This window comes from Globicephala melas, chromosome 10, assembly GCF_963455315.2.
Source record: "Globicephala melas chromosome 10, mGloMel1.2, whole genome shotgun sequence".
Classification (NCBI taxonomy): Eukaryota; Metazoa; Chordata; class Mammalia; order Artiodactyla; family Delphinidae; genus Globicephala; species Globicephala melas.
In genome coordinates, this window is record NC_083323.1 from 71,344,100 (window position 1) to 71,371,442 (window position 27,343).

At 35.1% G+C, this 27,343-nt stretch overlaps 1 protein-coding gene across 4 annotated transcripts in view; it reads right to left on the bottom strand.

Moving 5' to 3' along the window:
* LRRK2 (leucine rich repeat kinase 2) overlaps positions 1 to 27,343 on the bottom strand; it is a 157,176-nt gene that overhangs the window by 73,907 nt on the left and 55,926 nt on the right. For all 4 annotated transcript variants that reach the window (XM_030835385.2, XM_030835384.2, XM_060306159.1 and 1 more), the window contains exons 15-24: positions 26,896 to 27,040; positions 26,630 to 26,769; positions 24,510 to 24,638; positions 24,265 to 24,435; positions 19,587 to 19,845; positions 15,405 to 15,593; positions 8,917 to 9,035; positions 8,426 to 8,495; positions 7,704 to 7,921; positions 89 to 339 (exon numbers count right to left, since the gene is read on the bottom strand). In XM_030835385.2, coding sequence (XP_030691245.2) covers positions 89 to 339; positions 7,704 to 7,921; positions 8,426 to 8,495; positions 8,917 to 9,035; positions 15,405 to 15,593; positions 19,587 to 19,845; positions 24,265 to 24,435; positions 24,510 to 24,638; positions 26,630 to 26,769; positions 26,896 to 27,040 — 1,691 coding nt within the window. The remainder of the gene's footprint in view (positions 1 to 88; positions 340 to 7,703; positions 7,922 to 8,425; positions 8,496 to 8,916; positions 9,036 to 15,404; positions 15,594 to 19,586; positions 19,846 to 24,264; positions 24,436 to 24,509; positions 24,639 to 26,629; positions 26,770 to 26,895; positions 27,041 to 27,343) is intronic.

The window sequence follows — 27,343 nt, forward strand, 5'->3', positions numbered from 1 at the left end:
TTACTATGGAAACAATGTCATTGTATGTCAACCTTATGAAACTTCAATGTGAGGTGACCCTTTTTTCTTCAATGAACCCCTTTCTTACCCTTCTAAAATGAGCTGTTCAAGTTTCTCTACCACATCACCGAGATTCTCAGGAAGAAAAGATAGCTGATTGTAGGACAGGTTAAACTGTTTCAAGGTTGAGCACCTCACAGCCCGATCCAAAACTACTGAGGGTCCAATGTCGTTTCGAGAGACGTCAAGGTTGGCAATACAATTCATTTTCAACAAGTAAGGGGGAAATGATGTAAATTTATTACTTTGCAAGTCCAAATGTGTCAAACATTTCAGAGTCTGGAAAGACAATATTTTAAATTTTTTTAATGAACCACCTGAACAACTTAAGTTTAGCTAATATTTCTGCCTTCCATACTTCTGGTAACTAGAACCATTAAGAATTTTCCAAAAAACTGAAAACACAATCTACAAGAGAACTTCAGTATACTGACTGGTACTACCTGCTCTGCTAATAAAATGGGTAAAGCCAGGAAAAATATAACAGGTAGAAGGTCAAAAGCACGCTCATAGAAATAAGGTTTAGAGTCTAATTCAGCTTTTCTCGTAAACTATTCCTGCAATGAGTAAAATGGAAGAATACTTTTGAACTAATGACTTAATGAATAAGCAGTATAACATAATCCTGGGAATATAGTTTTTAACACTAGCTTTTAGAAATTGTTACACATTTTAATATAAATAAGATTTACCATAAAGTAGTCATGTATATAATACACATTTTATTTTATAACCTCCTTTTTATTTTCTATTTTTTTATTTTTTAATTTATTTAATTTATTTATTTTTGGCTTCATTGGGTCTTTGTTGCTGTGCACAGACTTTCTCTAGTTGCAGTAAGCAGGAGCTACTCTTTGTTGCAGCTTGCGGGCTTCTCATTGCGGTGGCTTCTCTTGTTGCAGAGCACAGGCTCTAGGCACAAAGGCTTCAGTAGTTGTAGCACGCAGGCTCAGTAGTTGTGGCTCGTGGGCTCTAGAGCACAGGCTCAGTAGTTGTGGTGCACAGGCTTAGTTGCTCCGCGGCATGTGAGATCTTCCCAGACCAGGGCTCAAACCTGTGTTCCCTGCATTCGCAGGCAGATTCTTAACCACTGCGCCACCAGGGAAGCCCTAACCTCTTTTTTCAAATGAAACGTTTTGTTTCAAATCTCTATTTTCTATTTTTAATCAATTTCTAATTTTACTATGATAATAGCAAAACTTCCATTTATGTATCATATCAATTTTTAAAATGTTTCGTATGAATTATTGTCAAAGGGCTAAACTACCAAAAAACAATCACTTCCTTATTCTCCTCCTTATATATCAATATATGTACTTATTCTCATATGGAATTCTAAACAGTTTAACATGATTATAAAGGCTTATTAATGGATCACTGACCAAAAAATCGGTTTCAAAATTTCTATCATTGTTTCAGATACTACAAGATTATTCAGAAGGAAAGATTTTTACATTATTTATTCCCAAGGTTTAATCACCAAATTTTCTTGTAAAGAAACAGCTAAAAGCAGTAACAAAAAGTCCCATCTAGTGGTGCTGACTTGAAATTTCCTTAGAGAAAGTTATGAGCTGGCCCAGTCTTTGAATGCCCTAATGTATCTCACCTTGCCATGCTCTCTTCATTCTCTTTGTTTCCACTAGGCTAAATTCTAGTTTTCTTTTACTTAATATTTAGCAAATATTGACGGTCTACCAAGGGTCAGTCATTAATTCCTTCACAAATTAGTTCAGTAATCATCTATCAAACGTCTACTATATGTCATACCTTAGTAGGCATTGGGGATACATGTGAACAAGTCTAAAACAGTTCCTGTTCTAAAGGAGTTTACAATTTTGTGAGGACAATACACTTTAGATCAAAATTTATAGTAATGAGCACTGGAAGAAAAAGAGTGGGTGCCGGGGAAAGGTAAACCAGATGGTAGCCAACCTAGCCTGGAGGGAAGACAAGAGAAGAAAGGAAGAAGATGGTAAGGAAGTGGCATTTAAAATGAGGTCCTTTGAAAACTTCCCTAACATGGGAAAGGAAATAGTCAATCAAGTGCAGGAAGCACAGAGAGTCCCATACAGGATAAATCCAAGTAAAACACACCAAGACACATATTAATCAAACTATCAAAAATTAAATACAAAGAAAACATATTAAAAGCAGCAAGGGAAAAATACCAATAACATACAAGGAAATCCTTATAAGGTTAACAGCTGATCTTTCAGCAGAAACTCTGCAAGCCAGAAGGGAATGGCAGGACATATTTAAAGTGATGAAAGGGAAAAATCTACAACCAAGATTACTCTACCCAGCAAGGATCTCATTCAGATTTGATGGAGAAATTAAAACCTTTACAGACAAGCAAAAGCTAAGAGAATTCAGCACTACCAAACCAGCTTTACAACAAATGCTAAAGGAACTTCCCTAGGCAGGAAACACAAGAGAAGGAAAAGACCTACAATAAAAAACACAAAACAATTAAGAAAATGGGAACAGGAACATATATATCGATATTCATACTTAAATGTACATGGACTGAATGCTCCAACCAAAAGACACAGACTGGTTGAATGGATACAAAAACAAGACCCATATATATGCTGTCTACAAGAGACCCACTTCAGACCTAGGAACACATACAGACTGGAAGTGAGGGGATGGAAAAAGATATTCCATGCAAATGAAAATCAAAAGAAAGCTGGAGTAGCAATTCTCATATCAGACAAAATAGACTTTAAAATAAAGACTATTACAAGAGACAAAGAAGGATACTACATAATGATCAAGGGGTCAATCCAAGAAGAAGATATAACAATTGTAAATATTTATGTACCCAACATAGGAGCACCTCAATACATAAGGCAAAGGCTAACAGCCATAAAAGGGGAAATCAACAGTAACACAACCATAGTAAGGGACTTTAACACCCCACTTTCACCAATAGACAGACCATCCAAAATGAAAATAAATAAGGAAACACAAGACTTAAATGATACATTAAACAAGATGGACTTAATTGATATTTATAGGACATTCCATCCAAAAACAACAGAATACACTTTCTTCTCAACTGCTCATGGAACATTCTCCAGGAGAGATCATATCTTGGGTGACAAATCAAGCCATGGTAAATTTAAGAACTCTGAAATCGTATCAAGTATCTTCTCCGACCACAACACTATGAGACTAGATTTCACTTACAGGAAAATATCTGTAAAAAATGCAAACACATGGAGGCTAAACAATACACCACTTAATAACCAAGAGATCACTGAAGAACTCAAAGAGGAAATCAAAAAATACCTAGAAACAAATGACAGTGAAAACATGACTACCCAAAACCTATGTGATGCAGCAAAAGCAGTTCTAAGAGGGAAGTTTACAGCAACACAATCCTACCTCAAGAAACAAGAAAAATCTCAAATAAACAACCTAACCTTACACTTAAAGCAATTAGAGAAAGAAGAACAAAAAAAAACCCAAAATTAGCAGAAGGAAAGAAATCATAAAGATCAGATCACAAAGAAATGAAAAAGAAATGAAGGAAATGATAGCCAAAAAAGATCAATAAAACTAAAAGCTGGTTCTTTGAGAAGATAAACAAAATTGAAAAACCATTAGCCAGACTCATCGAGAAAAAAAGGGAGAAGACTCAAATCAATAGAAAGAGAAAGGAAAAAGGAGAAGTAACAACTGACAGTGCAGAGATACAAAGGATCAGGAGAGATTACTACAAGCAACTCTATGCCAATAAAATGAACAACCTGGAAGAAATGGACAAATTCTTAGAAAAGCAAAATCTACCAAGACTGAACCAGGAGGAAACAGAAAATATAAACAGACCAACCACAAGCTCTGAAATTGAGACTGTGATTAAAAATCTTCCAACAAACAAAAATCCAGGACCAGTTGGCTTCACAGGCGAATTCTATCAAAAATTTAGAGAAGAGCTAACACCTAGCCTTCTCAAACTCTTCCAAAATATAGCAGAGGGAGGAACACTCCCAAACTCATTCTACAAGGTCACCATCATCCTGATACCAAAACCAGAGAAAGATGTCACAAAGAAAGAAAACTACAGGCCAATATCACTGTTGAACATAGCTGCAAAAATCCTCAACAAAATATTAGCAAACAGAACCTAACAGCACATTTAAAGGATCATACACCACGATCAAGTGGGGTTTACCCCAGGAATGCAAGGAATCTTCAATACCTGCAAATCAATCAATGTGATACACAATATTAACAAATTGAAGAATAAAAACCATATGATCATGTCAAAAGATGCAGAAAAAGCTTTTGACAAAATTCAACACCCATTTATGATAAAAACCCTCCAGAAAGTAGGCATAGAGGAAACTTTCCTCAACATAATAAAGGCCATATGTGACAAACCCACAGCCAACATTGTTCTCAATGGTGAAAAACTGAAACCATTTCCTCTCAGATCAGAACAACACAAGGTTATTCACTCTCACCACTATTATTCAACATAGTTTTGGAAGTTTTAGCCACAGCAATCAGAAAAGAAAAAGAAATAAAGGGAATCCAAATCGGAAAAGAAGAAGTAACACTGTCACTCTTTGCAGATGACATGATACTATACATAGAGAATCCTAAAGATGCTACCAGAAAACTACTAGAGCTAATCAGTGGATTTGGTAAAGTAGCAGGATACAATATTAATGCACAGAAATCTCTTGCATTCCTATACAGTAATGATGAAAAATCTGAAACAGAAATTAAGGAAACACTCCCATTTACCACTGAAACAAAAAGAATAAAATACCTAGGAATAAACCTACCTAAGGAGACAAAAGACCTGTATGCAGAAACTATAAGACACGGATGAAAGAAAGTAAAGATGATACAAACAGATGGAGAGATATACCATGTTCTTGGATTGGAAGAATCAACATTGTGAAAATGACTATACTACCCAAAAAAACGTACAGATTCAATGCAATCCCTATCAAACTAGCAATGGCATTTTTCACAGAACTAAAACAAAAAATTTCACAATTTGTATGCAAACACAAAAGACCCCCAATAGCCAAAGCAATCTTGAGAAAGAAAAACGAGCTGGAGGAATCAGGCTCCCTTACTTCAGACTATACTACAAAGCTACAGTAATCAAGACAGTATGGTACTGGCATAAAGACAGAAATACAGATTAATGGAACAGGACAGAAATACCAGAGATAAACCCACGCAATATGGTCACCTTATTTTTTATAAAGAAGGCAAGAATATACAATGGAGAAAAGACAGCCTCTTCAATAAGTGGTGCTGGGAAAACTGGACTGCTACATGTAAAAGAATGAAATTAGAACACTCCTTAATACCATATACAAAAATAAGCTCAAAATGGATTAAAGACCAAAATGTAAGGCCAGACACTATCAAACTCTTAGAGGAAAACATAGGCAGAACACTCTATGACATAAATCACAGCAGGATCCTTTTTGACCCATCTCCTAAAGCAATGGAAATAAAAACAAAATAAACAAATGGGACATAATGAAATTTAAAAGCTTTTGCACAGCAAAGGAAACCATAAACCAAAAGAAAAGACAACCCTCAGAATGGGAGAAAATATTTGCAAATGAAGCAATTGACAAGGCATTAATCTCCAAAATATACAAGCAGCTCATGTAGCTCAATATCAAAAAAAGAAACAGCCCAATCCAAAAATGGACTGAATAAGTACAGACATTTCTCCAAAGAAGATATACATATTGCCAACAAATACATGAAAGGATGGTCAACATCACTAATCATTAAAGAAATGCAAATCAAAACTACAATGAGGTATCACCTCACACCAGTCAGAATGGCCATCATCTAAAAATCTACAAACAATAAATGCTGGAGAGGGTGTGGAGAGAAGGGAACCCTCTTGCACTGTTGGTGGGAATGTTAACTGATACAGCCACTATGGAGGTTCCTTAAAAAAATGAAAATAGAACTACCATACGACCCAGCAATCCCACTACTGGGCATATACCCTGAGAAAACCATAATTCAAAAAGAGTCATGTATCACAATGTTCACTGCAGCTCTATTTACATAGCCAGGACATGGAACCAACCTAAGTGTCCACTGATAAAGAAGATAAATGTATAAAGTAGATGTGTCACATATATACAATGGAATATTACTCAGCCATAAAAAGAAACAAAATTGAGTTATTTGTAGTGAGGTGGATGGACTTAGAGTCTGTCATGCAGAGTGAAGTAAGTCAGAAAGAGAAAAACAAATACCGTATTCTAACACATATATACGGAATCTAAAAAGAAAAGAACATGTTTCTGAAGAACATAGGGGCAGGACAGGAATAAAGACACAGACATAGAGAATGGACTTGAGGACACGGGGAGGGGGAAGGGTAAGCTGGGACGAAGTGAGATAGTGGCATGGACATATATACACTATGAAATGTAAAACAGATAGCAAGTGGGAAGCAGCCGCATAGCAGAGGGAGATCAGCTCGGAGCTTTGTGAACACCTAGAGGGGTGGGGTAGGGAGCTTGGGAGGGAGACACAAGATGGAGGAGATATGGGGATATATGTATATGTATAGCTGATTCACTTTGTTATAAAGCAGAAACTAACACACCATTTTAAAGCCATTATACTCCAATAAAGATGTTTAAAAAAAAAATGAGGCCCTTGTAACTTGGGGGATTTATGCAGGTAAAAAGGAGAATAGAGTGGGGATATACTTTAGACATTGGGGTAGCGTTAGGGATCACCTTTTTTTCTTCTCTCTCCCCAGATATACAAACTTTAGGGGAAAGATACCACTTAAATATATTTAAAAATCATGCAATGTTGCTCTTAAAATATGTCAAAATTATGGTAAATTTTAAAAATTAGAAAAAGGGAAATGTACTGGCAACAACACTAGTTTATAAAAACAGGTATAATTCTTTTTCAAACTTTGCAGTTCAGTTCAAGAATTTGTTTAAAAATTTAAACATTTGTATTAAGATCGTTTTGTCCGTATATTTTCTTTGACTTCTGATCTATAGTACATAAAAAAAGGATGAACAAAGTCAATAGTCAGAGGACTACCCTATCAGCAGACGATTTTATACTTTAATTTTTATGAAATAGGAACTTTGAGCATAAAAATCAACTTTTAAGCTGCATATAATTTCAAAACTCAATTAATGCTTTATGGATAGTTTAGTTGAGCCTCTGTATTTTGCAGATAAGAAAATTAGGGTCTACAGCAGTCAGAGTAATATGTTCTTATTGTCACACAGTTGGTAGCTGAGCAGAGCCAGGATCACCAAACTAGGTCTAACCTAATTTAAACAGTTTAAGTTGTCCTACTAGAATTAAATAATTGAAGGCATAATCAACACATAGCCTTGCTAGACTTTAATACTTACCATGTAGCATCAGGACAGAACCTCGAATTCCTTTTTAATCACATTTCCATTTCCATTACCTGTCCCCAAAGATGCTTCTGGAATACCACACAGACTAAGATACTTGTATGACAACCAGAAGAATGGGGGAATTATTGTCCAATGACACAAAAACAGAACGTTCCTTTTAAATATTTAAGCATGCAAGTTAGATATAAATGTAAAAGCTCTTCAAATATCCTGAGAATTATAAGGATAAATTAAACTTACTTCACATAGTTGTTGTGGAAAGCTCGTGAGTGCATTCTGGTGAAGTTCCAGCTTTTCAAGATGCTCCAAATGACCACTTATACAGGATTTCTGGCTCAGGGCATCAATATCTCTTAGTTCATTTGCTGAAAGGTCTAAAGATGTAATATATTCTCTCTCAGAAGACAGGGAAGAAATGCTCTCTGAATGCCTCATATGTGATTGGAATTTTGATGCTCCTTTTGTCAAAAACAAACAAACAATGGAAATATAAGCAAGAAATTTAAGTTCATATGGTAAACGTTTATGGATCACCTACTACTGTCAGGCTCTCTTCAAGGCACTGGAAATTCAACAGAAAACCAAACTATGGAACTTACATTACAGTGGCAGAGATAAACAGTAAATAATAAATATTTAATCAGGTGGTATAAGTAGTGTAAAAAAACAACAGACCTGAAGAAGAAGAACATCAAAAGTGGCATTGGTGAGGGTATTATTTACATTTCAGGAACACAGTAGAAAGGATAAAAAGTGTATGATGTATAACATCATAAAGGCTAAATTTTTAAATCTATAATTGTATTTCATTTTTCTACAGTCTATGGAATAATTAGGTAAATATAATTTGAAGGTTATGTGAAATTGGCATCAAGAAAATTTGCATAATCAGAGGAAATTTATCAAAGTGCTGTATTCTGCTCAAAATATCTATTTACTTGTGATTACTTTCAAATACTTACTGAGTGAATCATCTGAAGTCAATATTTTTCTTTTTCTCTTCAGTAAATCTTCATGATCAAACATGGGTCCCTATTAAATATTTATAATAAAATTACCATCATTTTTTGGAGCAAAGAGAACATTTTCCTATCTGGTTTCTTTAGGAGTCACTATAAGATTACTAGCTAAAATATTCATGGGACCAAGCCATACCATAAGACACAGACCTAGTCTGGGCTCCATAGACATGAAGCTCTAAAAAGAAAAAAGAGTAAAACCATTTTAAAGTGTACAGAGCACCTATATGCCCCAAACATGCTCAAAAGTCTACAAATGTAAATTTAAAATCGCATACGTGCACGCACACACACGTGTGTATAAAGAGAGAGAGTTTTCTCACATTAGGGAATTTCTGCACCAATAGCTCCTAGCTTTGGCACACAATTTCAGTTATTGAAAGAATGTCAAAAAATATACAATATTTAACTGCAGTTTTTACAGTATAACTTACCAATGAATTGGAATGTCTTTGCAAATTTGGTGAGCAACGCTGCAAGGCAGGATCTCGGTAAAATTCTCCTACGCTAATTGAATTTGATTTCTTTTTCACAAGAAATGAGCCTTCACTTCCTATTTTTAAACAATAACATAAAGGCAAGTAAGAAAAGCTGACCTAATCATAAGATGCTAGCATAGTAGTTCAATCACAAAACATTAAACACATTTTCATGAATGGAAATTGCCCAATTCCTTTTGTAACATCTTTAAAATAGAAATGATAAACTGTGTCAGCTTGTCATTTTCAAATTCAACTACATTATTCTTCATCCACAAATATTTATTGAATGGCCGTCACAGACTAGACACTGAGTAAGTGCAGGATAAAGATAAGCAGGAAAAATAATCCAGGCCTCATATGAGCTCATAGTACAGCAGGAAAGAGCCAAGTAAAAAAATAGTACAAGTGCTACAATAAATACATGCATGTTCAGGAAGCAGAGAAAGTTTATACATAAATCTGATCAATGTTATTCCTTTCTGTTTCTCTGAATTTTGCTTAGAAAATTTTCGAATCTTGTTTTAAATATTGGAATCACACTAAATTATTTAACATTCAGTAATTTTGAGTACATCTCTGTTTGAATTACATATTTTATAGTTTCATTTATGAAATGACATTAAAATAAACACAATGAGTTTAGTTGGCAATATTGTTTTGAGAGAGAAAAGAATTACTTTTAAAATTATGGATTTTCAAGAAAATAAGGATCAATATTAGTCATATTTTAAGGATAAATAATGTAGAGCCATTTTTAAGAACTCATGAGATTTTAAATTCTATCACTTTTTATCTTAGAAGCATAAAGAATTAATTGTGTCAAAACATTATAAAATTTACAAATCCAAAAATCAATTATTTTTACGTTAGCATTTCTGATGTTTTCCTTTATTTAAAAATATTTAAAGAGAATTCTTCTTTCATCTATGATGGTGTAACAAACACTGAACTTAACCTCCCCACAACAAACAACTAGAAAATTGGACAAATTTTTTTAAACAACTGGTTTCAGACATTGGGCTGCAGAGAGTACAGGACTGTGTAATCCCTGAAAGAAGGGAAACAAACTATGTGAACCTTATGATCACCCTGGCTTTCTGCCTGGAGGCAATTTAAGGGCCATAGGCACAATGAGAAGGAATTTAAACAAAGCACAATGGCTTTCTTGAGATGAGGAAATGGAGATCAGTGTTCATGGAGACTAACTTAGCTGGGAGTTCCAGGAGAGAGTCATGGAATAGCTCCAGTAATCTGCATAGGGATTTCCTATAGCTGTGCTCTAGAAGAAAGGTAAAAGGGAGCTCTTCAGGAGGAAGGAAATGATACTAGATGCAAACTTGGATCAATATAAGGAGGTTAAGTCATCAAAAAAATTATAGTATTTAATGTATGTTCACCCAGTAACAGAGCTTCAAAATACACAAAGCATAAACTGATAAAATGAAAAGGAAAATTAACAAATTGACAATTACAATCTCAACATTTTGTTCTTAAATATAACAAGTAGAGAAAAAATCAGTAAAGATATAGAGGATCTGAAAAACACTATCAAACAAGTTGACCCAATTTCACCCAACAACAACCAAATACACATTTTTTTAATTGCACATGAAACATTCACCAAGATAGACCACACAGTAGTCCACAAAGCATGTCTCAATAAATGTAAAAGGACAGAAATCATCAGAGTAGGTTCTTTAACCACAACAAAATGAAATTTGAAACCAATAAGAGAAAGCTATGTGGAAAAATGTCCAAGTATTTGGAAAATAAACAACACTCTTCTAAATAACTCATGAGTCAAAAAATCACAAAGGAAATTAGAAAATTTCAAAAGTGAATGTAAACAGAATATATAAAAGTTGTGGGATGCAGCTAAAATGGTGCTCAGAAGGATCTGCATGGTCTTAAATGTTTATATTATAAACTTAGAAAGCTCTAAAAATCAGTATTCTAAGCTTCCATGTTAAGAATCTATAAAATAAGAGTCAAATAAAATCTAAATAAGTAAAAAAAAAGAAAAAGAAAGAAAAGAAAAAGCAAAAATCAATGAAAAATAAAGTGGACAATCAATACAGAAAGTCAATGAAACAAAAACCTGATTCTTTGAAAAGATCAAAAAAATTGATAAATCTTGAGCTAGACTGAAGAAGGAAAAAAAGGAAAGACAAAAAATATCAATGTCAAAAAAATATATAAAAAATATATATATATATATCAATGTCAAGAATTAAAGATCAGATATCACTAATGATCTTATAAACATTAACAGGACAATAAGAGATTACAAATAACAATAAATAAATTTGGCAACTTATGTAAAGTGGACAAATTCCTTGAAATTTCAAATTACAAAAACTGACAAAAGAAGTAACAGAAAAATCAAAAGAACCATAAATTTATTAAAGTTATTATATTTATAATTTAAAAGCCTCCCCCCCTACCACCAAAAAGTATTCCTAACCTACAAGGCTTTACTCATGAATCCTATTAAACATTTAAGACCTCTCCTACACAAATTCTTTCAGAAAACAGTGGAGTCAGGAGCACTTTCCAATTCATTTCAAGAGGCTAGCATACTCTCATAGTTACAACAAAACAAAACTACAGACCAATATCCCTCATAGATGCAATATCCTTAACAAAATTTTAGAAAATCAAATCAAATAATATATTAAAAGGATAATACACCATAACCCAGTAAGATTTACCCCAGAAAAGCAAGTTTGGTTTAACATTAGGAAATCAATCAATGTAATTAACTAAATAACAGAATAAAGGGAGAAAATATGCCCATTTCAACAGATGCAGAAAAGTATTTTCCAACACCCATTATGATAAAAAGTCGCAGCAAATAATTACTAGAAACAAGTTTCCTAAACCTGATGAAGGATAGCTATTAAAAAAAAAAAAAAAACTACATATAACATCATACTTAATGATGAGAGACTGAATGCTTTCCCCCTAAGTTTGGAAGCCAGGGAACAATGCCTACTCTTACCACTTCTATTCAGCATAGTACTGGAGGTCCTAGGCAGTGTAATAAGACATGAAAAAGAAGAAGAAGAAAAAAAGATATACAGGTTAAAAGGAAGAAGTAAATCTGTCTGTATTAGCAAATGGCATTATTGTGAACATAGAAAAATCTGTGGAGTCAACAAAAAGCTGTCAGAACTCATGAGTTTTGCAAGCCCACAGGATACATTAACATACAAAGAAATCAACTGCATTTCTATAAACCAGCAGTGAATGAACTACTGGAAATTGGAATTCAAAAACAATACTATTTACAATAGCATCAAAAAACATGCAATACAAAACAGTGGTAGGAGAAATTTAAATGACAAATAAATGGAAATAAATACTACATTTATATGTCAGAAGACTCATTATTAAGACACCAGTTCCCTCAAATTTATTTCTAGATTTAATCTAAAGAAATTTTTATTTATATGTTAATTCTATATTATATAACAATAATATATTATTTATACATTAATTCTATATTAAATGTATATATAGATTTAATTCTAATAAAAAATCCCAGCATAAAATTAATTAGTTGATTCAAAATGCATATGGAAATGCAAACAATCTAGTATAATAAGAAAAATTTTGAAAAAGAACACCACCAGAGAACTTATACTACCAGATTTCATTAAGCTAAAGCAATCAAGACAGTATGGCATTGGCATAAGGATAAAGATTTAAATCAACGGCACAGAATAAAATCCCACTCCTAGGCATATACCTGGAGAAAACCATAATTTGAAAAGATACATGCACCCCAATGTTCACTGCAGCACTATTTACAATAGCCAGGACATGGAAGCAACCTAAATGTCCATCAACAGAGGAATGGATAAAGAAGATGTGGTACACGTATACAATAGAATATTACTCAGCCTTAAAAAAAAGAACAAAATAATGCCATTTGCAGCAACATGGATGAACCTAGAGATTGTTGTACTGAGTAAAATAAGTCAGACACAGAAAGACAAATATCATATGATGATATCACTTATATGTGGAATCTAAAAAAAGGGTACAAATGAACTTATTTACAAAACAGAAGTAGAGTCACAGATGTAGAAAACAAACTTATGGTTACCAGGGGATAAGGAGGGGAGGGATAAATTGGGAGACTGGGATTGACATATACACAATACTATATATAAAATAGCTAATAAGAACCTACTGTATAGCACAGGTATGTCTACTTCATACTCTGTAATGGCCTATATGGGAAAAGAACCTATAAAAAGAGTGGATATATGTATAACTGATTCACCTTGCTGTACATGTGAAACTAACACAACATTGTAAGTCAACTATACTCCAATAAAAAAATTTTTTTATTTTTTTTAAAAAAGAATGCAGAAACAGAACCACACCTATATGGTCAGTTAAACTGGACAAACATGCCATTAATTCAATGAGGAAATATAGTATATTCAACAAGTGATGTTAAAACAACTGGATATCTATGTGGAAAAAAATAAATGTCAATTCTTCACTGACACTATATACCAAAATTAACATGGATTATAGACCTAAATGTAAAAGCTAAGAATTTAACACTTCTATGAGAAAACATAAGAGAAAATATTCACAAATTTGAGATAGGAAAAGATTTCTTAAATGGGATAGAAAAAGCACAAACTAGAAAAGAAAAAACTGAAACACTGCACTTTTCAAAATTTAAGACCTCTGCTCTTTGAAAAATAATATTAATAAATGAAAAAACAAGCTATAAACGAAAGAAAATATTTGTAATTCATATATCTGTCAAATGACTTCTACTTAGAATATAAAAAGAACTCTTAAAATAACATAAGACAACAAGACAATTAAAAGTTAGGAAAAATTTGAACAGACACTTTGCAAAGAAAATATCAATATATGAATGGCCAATAAGAACATGAAAATATTCTCAATATCAATAGTTTTCAGGGAAATGAAAATTAAACCCGAATAAGCTAGGACTGCAGCCTCACTAGAATGGCTAAAATTAAACTGACTTACGATACTAAGTGTTATAGTGTAATGAGGATTCAGAGCAACTAGAATTTTCATACATTGCTGGTGGGAGTATAATATGGTATAACCACTTCAGAAAACAGCCAGACATAAAAAAGGACATACTGTATCCTATTTATATGAAACTTGAGAAAATACTAATTTAATCTATTGTGACAGAAAGCAAATCAGCGGTTGCCAAGGGACAAGGTAGGGGGGAACGTTTTTTGTAAAGAGACATATAAAGGAACTTTTTTGGATGATAGAAACGTTGCATAACTTAATAGTGGTGATGATTACATGGATGTATAAATGAAAACATATACTTAAAATGGGTAAATTAGTATATCTCAGTAAAGTTGCGGGGGTTTTTGTTTATTTATTTATTTTTGGCTGCATTGGGTCTTCGTTGCTGGGTGTGGGCTTTCTCTAGTTGCGGCGAACGGGGGCTACTCTTGGTTGTGGTGCGCAGGCTTCTCATTGCGGTGGCTTCTATTATTGCAGAGCACAGGCTCTAGGTGCGTGGGCTTCAGTAGTTGTAGCACATGGGACCAGTAGTTATGGCTTGCGGGCTCTAGAGCGCAGGCTCAGTAGTTGTGGCGCGCAGGCTTGGCTGCTCTGCGGCATGTGGGATCTTCCTGGACCAGGGCTCGAACCCATGTCCCCTGCACTGGCAGGCAGATTCTCAACCACTGCACCACCAGGGAAGTCCCAATAAAGTTGGTTTTAAAGAATGTTTGGACTTGAGACATGAGATTTTGGAATAACTCTTATTTCTGCCCTCTCAAATGTCTTTATTCTATCACCCAAAGGTTTCAATCATACTATTTTAATAAAAAAGCACCTCACCCTATTTTTACCAAACTGTATTATGTTAAATGTCAGCCTTAATCACTGCCATTAATATCTTGCCATGTTAAATTTTTGTTATTTCAGGAGTTATTAAAATATTATTTTTAACTCTAATAAAGATAAAAATATTTTTTATTAAGCACTTTCTATTTGCAAACACTCTCCCAGACACTTTACATACATTTTTCCAAATTCCTATAAATAATCCTGGAAGTTTAGCAACACTGCCTTTAATAAGGATAAGGGGCTTAAACAAACCACAGAAGTATCTAGTCGATGATGGAATATGGAATCCAATTCCAGTCTGAGTCAGTGTTTTCACTGCAATAGCCACCACTCACTGATTATGGGCAGTATGATAACACTTAAAAGTGTAGACATACATTTTCTTCATTGCCTTAAGTAGTAGTAAAGTAATAGTAAGCATTAACTATTTCCACTAATGAATACAGTTTTCCTCAAGATTTTCCAAATGAAGTAAATCAGATTTTTGTCTCAATTTCTACTGTTCAATGCCAGAGGGTAAGTGTTTTAAAACATAACTGACTCTATTGTTTAGTAATAATTACCTTCACTATCCAGGTCATCACTTTGAGCAAATACACTGTCAACATAAGACTCAGGAATGAAGGTCCATTCATCAAATTTATCAAGTATTTCTTCAGAAAAAGTCCCACTGCTGCCTGAGTCTGTTCCTTCTTCCACAGCACTTTTCATCTGATATCTGAGCACCATTCTCGCTAGGGTGGATCCTATATCTAAAAATAAAACGATATACCAGCAACAACTTTTTATTTTTCAACATCTTTATTGGAGTATAATTGCTCTACAATGTTGTGTTAGTCTCTGCTTTATAACAAAGTGAATCTGCTATACATATACGTACATCCCCATATCTCCTCCCTCTTGCGTTTCCCTCCCACCCTCCCTATCCCACCCTTCTAAGTGGTCACAAAGCACTGAGCTGATCTCCCTGTGCTATGCGGCTGCTTCCCACAAGCCATGCCATTCTCTCACTTCGTCCCAGCTTACCCTCCCCGTGTCCTCAAGTCCATTCTCTACGTCTCCATCTTTATTCCTGTCCTGCCCCTAGGTTCTTCAGAACCTTTTTTTTTTTTAGATTCCATATATATGTGTTAGCATATGGTATTTGTTTTTCTCTTTCTGACTTATTTCACTCTGTATGACAGACTCTAGGTCCATCCACCTCACTACAAATAACTCAATTTCGTTTCTTTTTATGGCTGAGTAATATTCCATTGTATATATGTGCCACATCTTCTTTATCCATTCACCTGTCAATGGACACTTAGGTTGCTTCCATATCCTGGCTATTGTAAATAGAGCTGCAGTGAACATTGTGGTACATGACTCTTTTTGAATTATGGTGCTCTCTGGGTATATGCCCAGTAGTGGGATTGCTGGGTCGTATGGTAGTTCTATTTTTAGAAATCAATAATTATACAAGCATAAACATATATCATACCAAAGTTCCTTATATAGTCTCCTACTTCTAAGATTTTTTATTCTTACTTCAAAGTCACTTTCAATCATGATACTGTATAAAGTAGCAGGCAATGAACTTAAATTTTTTTTTAAATTTACACAAAGCTTTGGTGTTGGTGACAAAACTGAACCTTTATGAAACTAACTTGATCCAGGAAAAGGTCTGGGCCTTGAAGCCAGACAGGCCTGTGCTCAAGTCACCTGCAAGTTATACAAGCTCCCTGAGTGTCAGTGTCCTCACTCGGGAAGTGAAGACAACAATATACACAGCACAGGATTATGGAAAAAATTAAAGAATATGAGGCATGTGAAGGTTTTAGCAGAACACTTAGAACACAGAAGATAATCAATGATATTCTTATTTTTATAAACTATTTGCTGAGTGATTCATTCTATTAGGAAATTTGATGAAATTTCAAAATTCTTCTTAACATTCTTCTTGCTATTTTACTGCATTTTATATTACGCTCTATTTTGACGAAATAAGTTGGCAGAGTTCTCATTGTCCTACATATATCCTGGAAAATTTCTTCAAATATTACTCTCATAACTCACATTACAACATGTGTGCGTAACTCAAATAGTACCTGGAAAATGTTTTAAAGCTTTGAATTCAAAATGTTCTTTACTCAGACCAGTTGTCAAAAAATTATGACTATGCCCTCCAATCTCTCAAATGACATTATATTTTTTAAATTAGGTAAGACTTGTCAATACTTGTAAAAAACTTCATACAGAAACAAAAGAATACCCTGAATGTATATCTCCCTTCGTACCTCTCCAAAGGCCCACAATTCCTCTCTATCAGAGATCAAAGATTAAAGTAAGCAGGTTGTTGGCATGAGACCAAGTGAAGTGATAAAACATAGACTCTAATCATATTTCATTAGTTTCCAAGGTCCCCAAAGGCAACCAGGGCACCCATTTCTGGATTATTTTCTCAACATGGTCTTTTCACATTCGAACACTTATGACTTCCATATCCCAATTGTCTTTTCACCAATATTAGTATACTAAAAACACTGTTCTCTAACTGTTTTTTCCCTTAAGAATGCATTCTAAGGGCTTCCCTGGTGGCGCAGTGGTTGAGAGTCCACCTGCCGATGCAGGGGACACGGGTTCGTGCCCCAGTCTGGGAAGATCCCAGATGCCGCGGAGCGGCTAGGCCCATGAGCCATGGCCGCTGAGCCTGTGCATCCGGAGCCTGTGCTCCACAACGGGAGAGGCCACAGCAGTGAGAGGCCCGTGTACCGCAAAAAAAAAAAAGAATGCATTCTAGGGACTTCCCTGGTGGCGCAGTGGTTAAGAATCCGCCTGCCAATGCAGGGGACACGGGTTCGAGCCCTGTTCCGGGAAGATCCCACATGTCGCGGAACAACTAAGCCCGTGTGCCGCAACTACTGAGCCTGTGCTCTAGAGCCCAGGAGCCACAACTGCTGAGCCCACGTGCCACAACTACTGAAGCCTGCACACCTAGAGCCTGTGCTCCACAACAAGAGAAGCCATCGCAGTGCGAAGCCCGCGTACCTCAATGAAGAGTAGCCTCCACTCGCTACAACTAGAGAAAGCCCGTGCACAGCAACGAAGACCCAACACAGCCAAAAATAAATAAATTTATTTTTAAAAAAAAAGAATGCATTCTATATCTGGACATTTGGATTTGCTAGATGTTTTTCTCCCAATGAATGCAAAGCATTCCACTGCATGAACATACCATAATTAATTTGAATAGTTCCTTTCGGGGAATACTTAGGTATTTCCCTAATTTTTTGTTATTATGAATAATATTTTTTTCTAATTTATTTATTTATTTATTTATGGCTGTGTTGGGTCTTCGTTTCTGTGCGAGGGCTTTCTCTAGTTGTGGCAAGCGGGGGCCACTCTTCATCGTGCTGTGCAGGCCTCTCACTATCGCGGCCTCTGTTGTTGCCGAGCACAGGCTCCAGATGCGCAGGCTCAGTAGCTGTGGCTCACGGGCCTAGTTGCTCTGTGGCATGTGGGATCCTCCCAGACCAGGGCTCGAACCTGTGTCCCCTGCATTAGCAGGCAGATCCTCAACCACTGCGCCACCCGGGAAGCCCTATGAATAATATTTTAATGTGCATCCTTGAACATAATTTTTGTGCACATTAAGAATGCCTGGGGCTGCCCTGGTGGCGCAGTGGTTGAGAATCCGCCTGCCAATGCAGGGGACACGGGTTCGAGCCCTGGTCTGGGAAGATCCCACATGCCGCGGAGCAACTAGGCCCGTGAGCCACAACTACTGAGCCTGCGCGTCTGGAGCTTGTGTTCCACAACAAGAGAGGCCGCGACAGTGAGAGGCCCGCGCACCACGATGAAGAATGACCCCCACTCACCGCAACTAGAGAAAGCCTGCACACAGAAATGCAGATCCAACACAGCCAAAAAAATAAATAAATGAATGAATAAATAAAATTAAAAAAAAAAAAGAATGCCTGTATCATGGACCCCTATCAGCATATTCCTGGGTCAAAAAAGTATGGGTGTACATTTAAAGTATTAATGGATATTGCCAAATTTTCCTCAAAAGAGGAAGATTTTAATTCATATCTATAATGTGTGAAGTGCCTGTTTCCACATATGCTTATCAACATAATTTCTTACCGAATTTTATATTTGCCTATACTATATTTAATGAGCACTTACTATGTGAAAAGCACTAGTATAGATGCTAGTGGTAACTGTCATCAATGTACTTAATGTATACAAGATCTATATTAACTTGAAATTACATCCTTAAGTGAAATGCGAAGTATACTAACTTGAAAATGCAAAGTATATATGTGTTTATGTTTCCATGAACATATTTTAATTCATATGTAAGCATACAAAAAGTCTAGGGAAAAAATCTACATTGATTACCTATAAGTGAAAAAATAAGTTGTTATTTTCTTCCTTAGGATTCTTATGTTTTTCTATTTGTAAATGCACATTGATTATTTTTATAATAAAAAATAAAATATGTAACAAAGAAAAGAAACCTGACAGAAAGATCCCACTGTTTTGCTCTATCTTTATAAAATATGTATTTGCTGGCTCATAAAGAACTTAAATATAATGTCAGTTTCAAGCATTTCTTGACAAAAAAAAAAGATATCCAAGCCTTTACAATATTTTTGGCTTAAGTTGAACCAAACTGGAATGAAAAATAACTAAAAGATTAGTGATTTTTAAAAATACTACTAAAATTAAAACTTGTACAGATTTTTCCTGTTAATACTTACTTGTCTCTTTTCTTAAATTAGATGTCTTGTCTGGAAATAGAGGACCAAGCCAAGAAGGTTCAATTTTTCCCATACAAAATCCTCCAAGGCAGATGCTATTATTGGCCAGATCCAGGGCAAGCCTCTTTAAGAGTAAGCTGATGATTTGGCTGTCGCCTTTCCCAATGCTGATTGTTAGAGCTTTCCGTACATCCTGCTCACGGGATCCACTATTCAGTAACAGTTCTACCACTTTGGGACTGCTCGCTTTCTCACATACCTATTAAAGAAAAAGAGAAGGTAAGCACATTAACAACCTGTCATTTTTCCTTTTAAGAGACTGATAATCAAACTTGGTGTGATTTTTCGCTACATCCGTAAATTCAGAATGAAACAAAATAAGGCAAAACTCATCCTTGAAATAGATTAGGAAAATAAAATAAGATTAGCACCACAAATATCAGAGCAGCATAAATCAAATAAATCTGCCACATGAGAGTCAGTTACCATGAAAAAGGCAACCTGGTATGAAATAAAACTCATAGGCTTGAAGTCAGAATACCTGAGGCTCCAACAATTTACACGTTTCTCATACTTTCTGGACTTCTGTTTGCTCATTGGAAGACATCTGGGAAACTAGTACCTTAACACAGTAAATGCTACTGCCCTGCCTTCATTCGTGACACAGAATAACTAAGTGTGAGTATAAATATCATAAAATTTGCTAATGCCACATGCAAAGGACAGTCATCATTTACTTCTGGTTTTCCAGGACAAGAATTTTAATTTCCACAAAAACATATCTTGTCTCTCAGTTTTCTACCTTTCCCTGAATGTTACGTTTTCAGAGCAGGTCCTCAAGGTGGGTTAGCATGCTAGCTGCTACAAAAACTACAGTGACCATAGTAAGCAGAGAGAAGCCTTAGCAACCTGCAGCATAGCACACTGGCCCAACCCAGCAACAGCTTCTGAAAGGCTATGGAATGTGATGTTATCAACTAGAAGAACAAAGTCATAGATAATATAAATATTATATGCCAGGTACTGTGCTAACTTCTGTAAACACATGACCTCCAATCCTTATTTTTAAAAAACCTATGCTGTAAAAATTATTACCCCCATTTTATAGATGAATATTTAGGAAAAATATGTGATTTGTCCAAACCCTTAGAGCTAGTCAATAAAAGACTTGGATTTGAAATCAAATCTGCTGGCTCCAAAGCCTGTGCTCCTTTCATGACCCAATATTAAGGATTAAAAAATAAAAGGAAAGAAGACCCTAAGATTCAGGGTACCAGGTCAGTGGAACAAGATGCTTGGGGAAAATTCCTGAATTCTTCAGAATTAAAGTGTGTCCAAGAGGTTTGAGGGGACAGTCCTGTGGTGTGATGGCACCAACTTAGTGCCCATAGGTCTCCAGGATCACCCACCTTCAACCCATTCTCCCCAGAGCCACTATAGTACTTTTCTAGTCTGGATATGATCAGGTCATTAACCTATTTTAAAATCTTCTAAAACCTTTCTGCTCCAGGACATTCCCCTAAATACGACATGCAATTTTTCAAACCTTATTACCTTCATTTATGCTATTTCTCTTGCCTCAAATATCTAATTCTGTTCTTCAGCCAGTAAAAAGATGTTCATTCTTGAAGGAACAGTTTTAAACTCTCTTGCACATTAAGTCCTTGCTATCAGCTTTCCAGGCTACACACACCCTTCTTCCTCCAATGCCCATCCCATTTTGTTTAACATAGCACTTAGCACACTGAACTAGACATGCTTATCTGTTTTATAACTAGAATGAAAGGCATGGATGCTACTGCAATTCAATTTGTACCTCTGTACCCTAGCACAATGCCTAAGGAATATATTTAATTTAGCAAATTATTAAAATCCTTTAAGGGCCCACAGGAAATTTTAAAGGAAGGAAGGAAGGAAGGAAGGAAGGATGGAAGGAAGGGGAAGGGAGGGAGGGAGGGAGGGAGGGAGGGAGGGAGGAAGGGAGGAAGGGAGGAAGGGAGGAAGGGAGGAAGGAAGGGAGGAAGGGAGGGGCAAAAAAAACTCATTTCTTCTCTTGGAGCCCAGAAATCTTTTATCTTTAAATTATGGCATTTACTGCCTACCTTGTATTAAGGTGATTTATGTTTTATCCTCCCCCATCTCCCAATAGACACTTTGAAACCATCTTGAAACAGGAAACACCTTTTCTATTCTTTACTGAATATCTAGCACTGTGCTTTCCACAGAGAAGATGCTCAATACATTTTATAGCAGAATTTTCCTCAGGGGACCCAAGCTATCCAAGCTGATTTCAGGGATATGGTGCCATGAAGAGATAAATATATAAGAAACAGTATCAGACAAAAGAAATAAAATTATGAAAGTAATTTCAACTTCATGAGAAGGAAAAAAAATACTGCTCAGATACACAGTTTTGTATTTTAATAATGAGGATAATTCAAATATAATCCAACTGTAATTTACTATCCTTTGCCATCTTGTCTCTCATATTCTAATTTATAAATAATTCAGCCCACAATCAAATCCTAATATTTCAAACCAGCATTCAGTAATGAATGTACAACCCCCTCCCCCCACCACCACTATCATGAATCTGTTATGTAAACAAAAGATTAAAGCAGGCAGATTTTCCACTAATTACCTGTAGAGTGTCCTCAGGCAAGTTACTTAACCTTTCTGTGCCTCAATTCCTCTCCTGCATAATAGGATAGTACTAGGACTTATTCCTAAGGTTGTTGTGAGGAGTTTTATTAAGTAAAGGGCTCAGAGCAGGGCCCAGGTGATAATGAACACCACAGAAGTGTCTGCTATTATATTTATTCACAATTCATTATCCTTGCTCTTCCCACCATGACTTGATGAGTCATCTTCAGGTCTCCATTCATGCATTTTCACACCCGATATTAATCCTCCATATTCTTCTCTACCAGTCATGTACATTACATTATTATTATATTCACCTCAGAAAACCTAACAAGATTAAATCTGTCCTTGCTCTGAATAGTTCTTAATTATGCAGCATTGGTGCATGAATAGTCTTGATTATGTTACTTTACAGTGGTACAAAATAAGGTATGTTCAATCAATCTACCCACAATATTTAATCAACATTTATCATGTTAGATACAAATAATCTCTGACAACTAGGATAAATTCTTTACATTTAATACACCCATGGATGTAAAGATCTGATTTTAAGAAGAAAAGATATAAATAAGTACATTAAGTCCAAAAGAACTTGGGAAGAAGAATAAGGTAAAAAGCCTTTTGTATAGAAATATTTGGATAAATTGAGAGAAAAGTAGAAAGCACTCCCTGTGGTGAATGTAGAGTAATTGCACTCAAGTGATTTTAGCTATGTTGTTTCCCTAGGAAAAATCTGAAGGGGAAGTTTCTTTTCAATCCAAGTAACATTAACTCAATGATCTCAAGATCACACAAAAGGTACACAATAAAAACATATTAAATTATTGAGGAAAATAATTTAATTATCTTTAATAACAGAGAAGCAACTATTTTTAATGTTGCTTGCTTAAATGAAAATATGACTAATTTAAATAATTTGATTATGTATTTGGCATAAATTAATTCTGCATGAAAATGAGTTACAGGTTCAGTTTCTTTTTAGGTAGATTGCTAATAGGTGCTAACTTAATCTTACAGTTGACAAATTGATTTGAATCCATAGGCGACTGGGAAATTAAATAAAGTAAGGCTTTAAAAGTAAATTATTGGAAAACACAGCACTCTGCTGGTTATTTAATAATGTATATTAAATCACTACATAATTGCTTTGTTGGAAATATTAAGTAACCAGAAAATATATGTAGTGCTTCCCGAATGCTATTATAAATGCTAAAATTTATAGAATGAAGACAAACTTGAAATAACATGTAATACACTCTGATAAATACATACCGAATTCATACTGTATGTAAAGCAGTGAGTTAGATATTCTGAATGATACATAGATGAACCTTGTACATCTCTACTTTCACATAACTCACAAAATATAAAGAGTGTACATAAACTGTCACGGACTTACACAAGAAGTAAATCTTTATTTTGTATGGAGGTCTGGGAGTGTGGGGAGGGCTTTATTGAGGAGAAGGAATTTAGGTTAGATTTTGAAGGCAAAGCAGAATTTGATATATGTGTTTGCACAGTGCATGAGGGAAGGGAGAGAAGGGAAGCAGGCCCAGTGCCACACAACTGCAGGGTGGCCCACAGCAGGGTTGTCAATGGGTACAGCACCCCAAAGTGTGCAGTACACAGCCTACAGGGCCACATGTGGTAGCCCTGAGGGGAGAATTTTCTAGAGAGAGAAACTGAAAACAGAGAAAATAGCTGAAAGATGATCAAAACAAGATAAAACCATGTGTTGTATGGTGTGTGGCTGGAGAACGATTTGCACAGAGATGCATAGTAGGAGACACATTTGAAAAGTTATTTATCAACTTAACAAGCTAGGTAGAAAAATAAAATGAATGATTAGATAATAACACCTAAGGGACCTATTACCTCTGAAATTCTGTGAATCTAAACTCCTACAAATCACAAGCATTTGTTCAATAAACTGATAAATTCTGTAGTGTAGAATAATAGGATGTAGATAAGAGCTATACAATGGCAGAGTCAAATAACAGAAAAAAACAAAAGTGAGTCCTTGAATATTTACCTGACAAATTAAAGAAGCTGCTTCTTTTGCTCGATTGGCATCCGCTCCCAACAGAAGCAAGCATTCGACCATGATGCTGTTATTCTGATCACATGCTCTCTCTAGCATCACACTTTTTAACTCATCATCCATGGCCAATTTTGCAAAGCACTTGCAACAAAGATTTAGAAACTAAAGAGAACGGAAGTGAGGATTAGAGTCAGCTAAATGTGTAACAGTTAGAATACAGGTGAAAAACATTGTACCTGTTGATCCTTTTGCTCCATGATGTTGGAGGACAACTGATGGAATATTACTGAATCAAAGGAATGATGCACCAGCAGCTTGGAAAAAGACACTGACAATTCCAGTACCGTCAAGATTGTCTGAAATCCCTGAAAGTGTGATCAAAAATAATAATAACAAAGCAATTGTGGACAATAAATAAATAAATAATGTAAAAGAGAGACTGTATATGGTACTTAAAACCTTGGATGTTCACTTAGCTAAGTAGATGTATTTATTAGATTTGTACTTTAAAGCTATAAACCTTGAGACAATGAAACAAATACACCTTGCTCTCTCATTACTAAGAAATAAGCAGGTGCACAGAGAATAAGATGCTAGTTAACAAACTAGCATCTAGCAAAGCAGGAAAAATACCTAATACACCAAAATTTGCCTTTTAAAGATTCCCTGCCTGAAGCCATACCTACAGGTTGAAAGCCAGATACTAATCAGGATTAGAACAGCAGAGTCAGCAGTGCCACAAATCCAAATAGACCAGTGATATGAATTGTTTATTACAAGATTGCAGATCAGGTTATCTAGATAGCTTAGCATTTCCCCCAAAATTTTTGTGCTATCTTCTTAAATTTTAACCTCAGACAAATGCGAGTTCCTAGATTTTATTCACATTGAGTGCATCTGAGAGAAGCTCTAAAGACACTCTGAGATTTACATCCTTATAGCAAATCATTTATAAAGAACTGATCAGTACATCATTACTTTTTAGAACCACCCCAAGAGTTGTGAACTTCTGACTTGACTATTATATAGCTTGGGTAAACTCACCAAAGATCCACTTAACTTTAAAAATTTTTATCTTTCTAGTATATATTAATGAAATCATCTAAATGTTAAAATTATTATTTTGAGCTCATAAGAGGCTGAGTTTCTACAAATGCTTCCTAACATTTGACAGGAGAAATAGTATTAATCTATGCAGGTCTGAGCGGCATGTGGTCCACTAACCTCTAGAGCAGAGGTCCTTGCAAACTCAAATGAATGCAATAGCAAAGCAGGTAATGCAAATGCATAGAAGGCATATAATTCAAGTTAAAAACTTATAAACACTGAACTGGCCAAATAAAATATGTTGACAAGCCAAATTTAGCCCACTGGTCAACAGTTTACAACCTCTACTATAAAAATCCTAAAATTTATGCTTAGATGAATAAATACTGACTGACACCTTCATACCTGCACAAAATAATTTCCTTTCCCTAGGATTACTTATAATCAATTCTGCCTTGGCTTTAATCAGCCTAGGTTGAGGCACATTAAAAAAGCAGATTTAAAAAAAAAAAAGCAGATTTATAAAAGACATTTTGGTTCTAAAACACATTTTTGCTTGTGTGTTCAGCACTTTAAAATTTAAAATCTTACATGCATTATCACATTTACTAATAATGTCTGTGCAAAGATTAGAGCTTAGACATTTTCACTCCTGGTGAAGGCTGCCATTTATGAAAATATTTGGTTTATGAAAATTGTTAACTCCATTACTAAAAAACCACAACCAAGGCAGAAACTCTTAAGGAAACTATTTGTTTTGCTAACATTAAAAGAAAAACACTCTGAAACAATTTACTTCTTAATCTCCCCTAAATTAATCTTAAACCAGTATCTTGGATTCCTTATAGACAGTTAATATAGATCCCATTTTAAATTTTGCTTGATGAAAAATGTTTAAAATATTGTTTCACTGCAAGAAAAAAAATCAAGGGGCAAAATTACTAGGTAAGCAGCTAACAATAAAACACAGAGAATGACAAACTTCAGAATAATTATAACTTTTACTTATCTAAAATCTAAGCAAATAAAGCTCAGCTAGCTGAAATTTCTTTAGCACATTCTGTGCTCTTTCATGGAAAAGATAAATGACAAATAAATATACTAATTTTAGAGATTTAGTAATGAAACAGGATATTTTGAGATTCAATCCAATTATCTTCATCTACTATAATTAAAATACTACAAAATGATAAAAAAAGGTTTTCAGTTAACTAGAATATACCCATTAACGCAAAGTGGGAGTTACACCAGCTGCTCTGAAAGAGAAATCTGTGCAAGATCGCAATTCCCTTCAAGATAATGTACATACTTTCATCTGTATTTCACCAATATCCTTAAATCGTTGTAGGCTGGAAATCAGAACTTTTGCCAGCAGATGCCCAGTGCCTATGCATAAATTCTTCTTTGTAATCAAACATCCTATAAGACTTAAACCCAAACACTGAATTTCTAAAAAAGAAAAAAAGAAACAAAATTTATTGTTTTAAATCTCAAAACTGAAGAAAAAATTCAAACATGTCCAACCAACAGCTAAAGGCCTATAAAAATCTAAATCCTGAGTTCAATTGTACCAACCTTGGTCATCTGGATACATCTGCAGTGTGTGAAGCACCGAATCAATAGCATCTTCCAGGGATAACACCTCTAATGCATCAGGAAAATGTGCTATAGAAGAAATTACTTTTAATCCACATTTCTGAATCCCAGGATTTCCAATGAACTAAAGTCAATAAGAAAATTAAGAATATTTGCTGTTAAAAAATGAATTCTAATACTTACCTTAGTTAAAGCCAGCTATACACTGATAAAATATAAACTAAGTAGTCTAAATAAAATTACTATCCTTGATTCTGCCTTATATCATGAATTACTTTTATTTATTATTAAGAATAAGAGCTAAGGGCTTCCCTGGTGGCGCAGTGGTTGAGAGTCTGCCTGCGGATGCAGGGGTCACGGGTTCGTGCCCCGGTCTGGGAAGATCCCATATGCCATGGAGCAGCTGGGCCCGTGAGCCATGGCCACT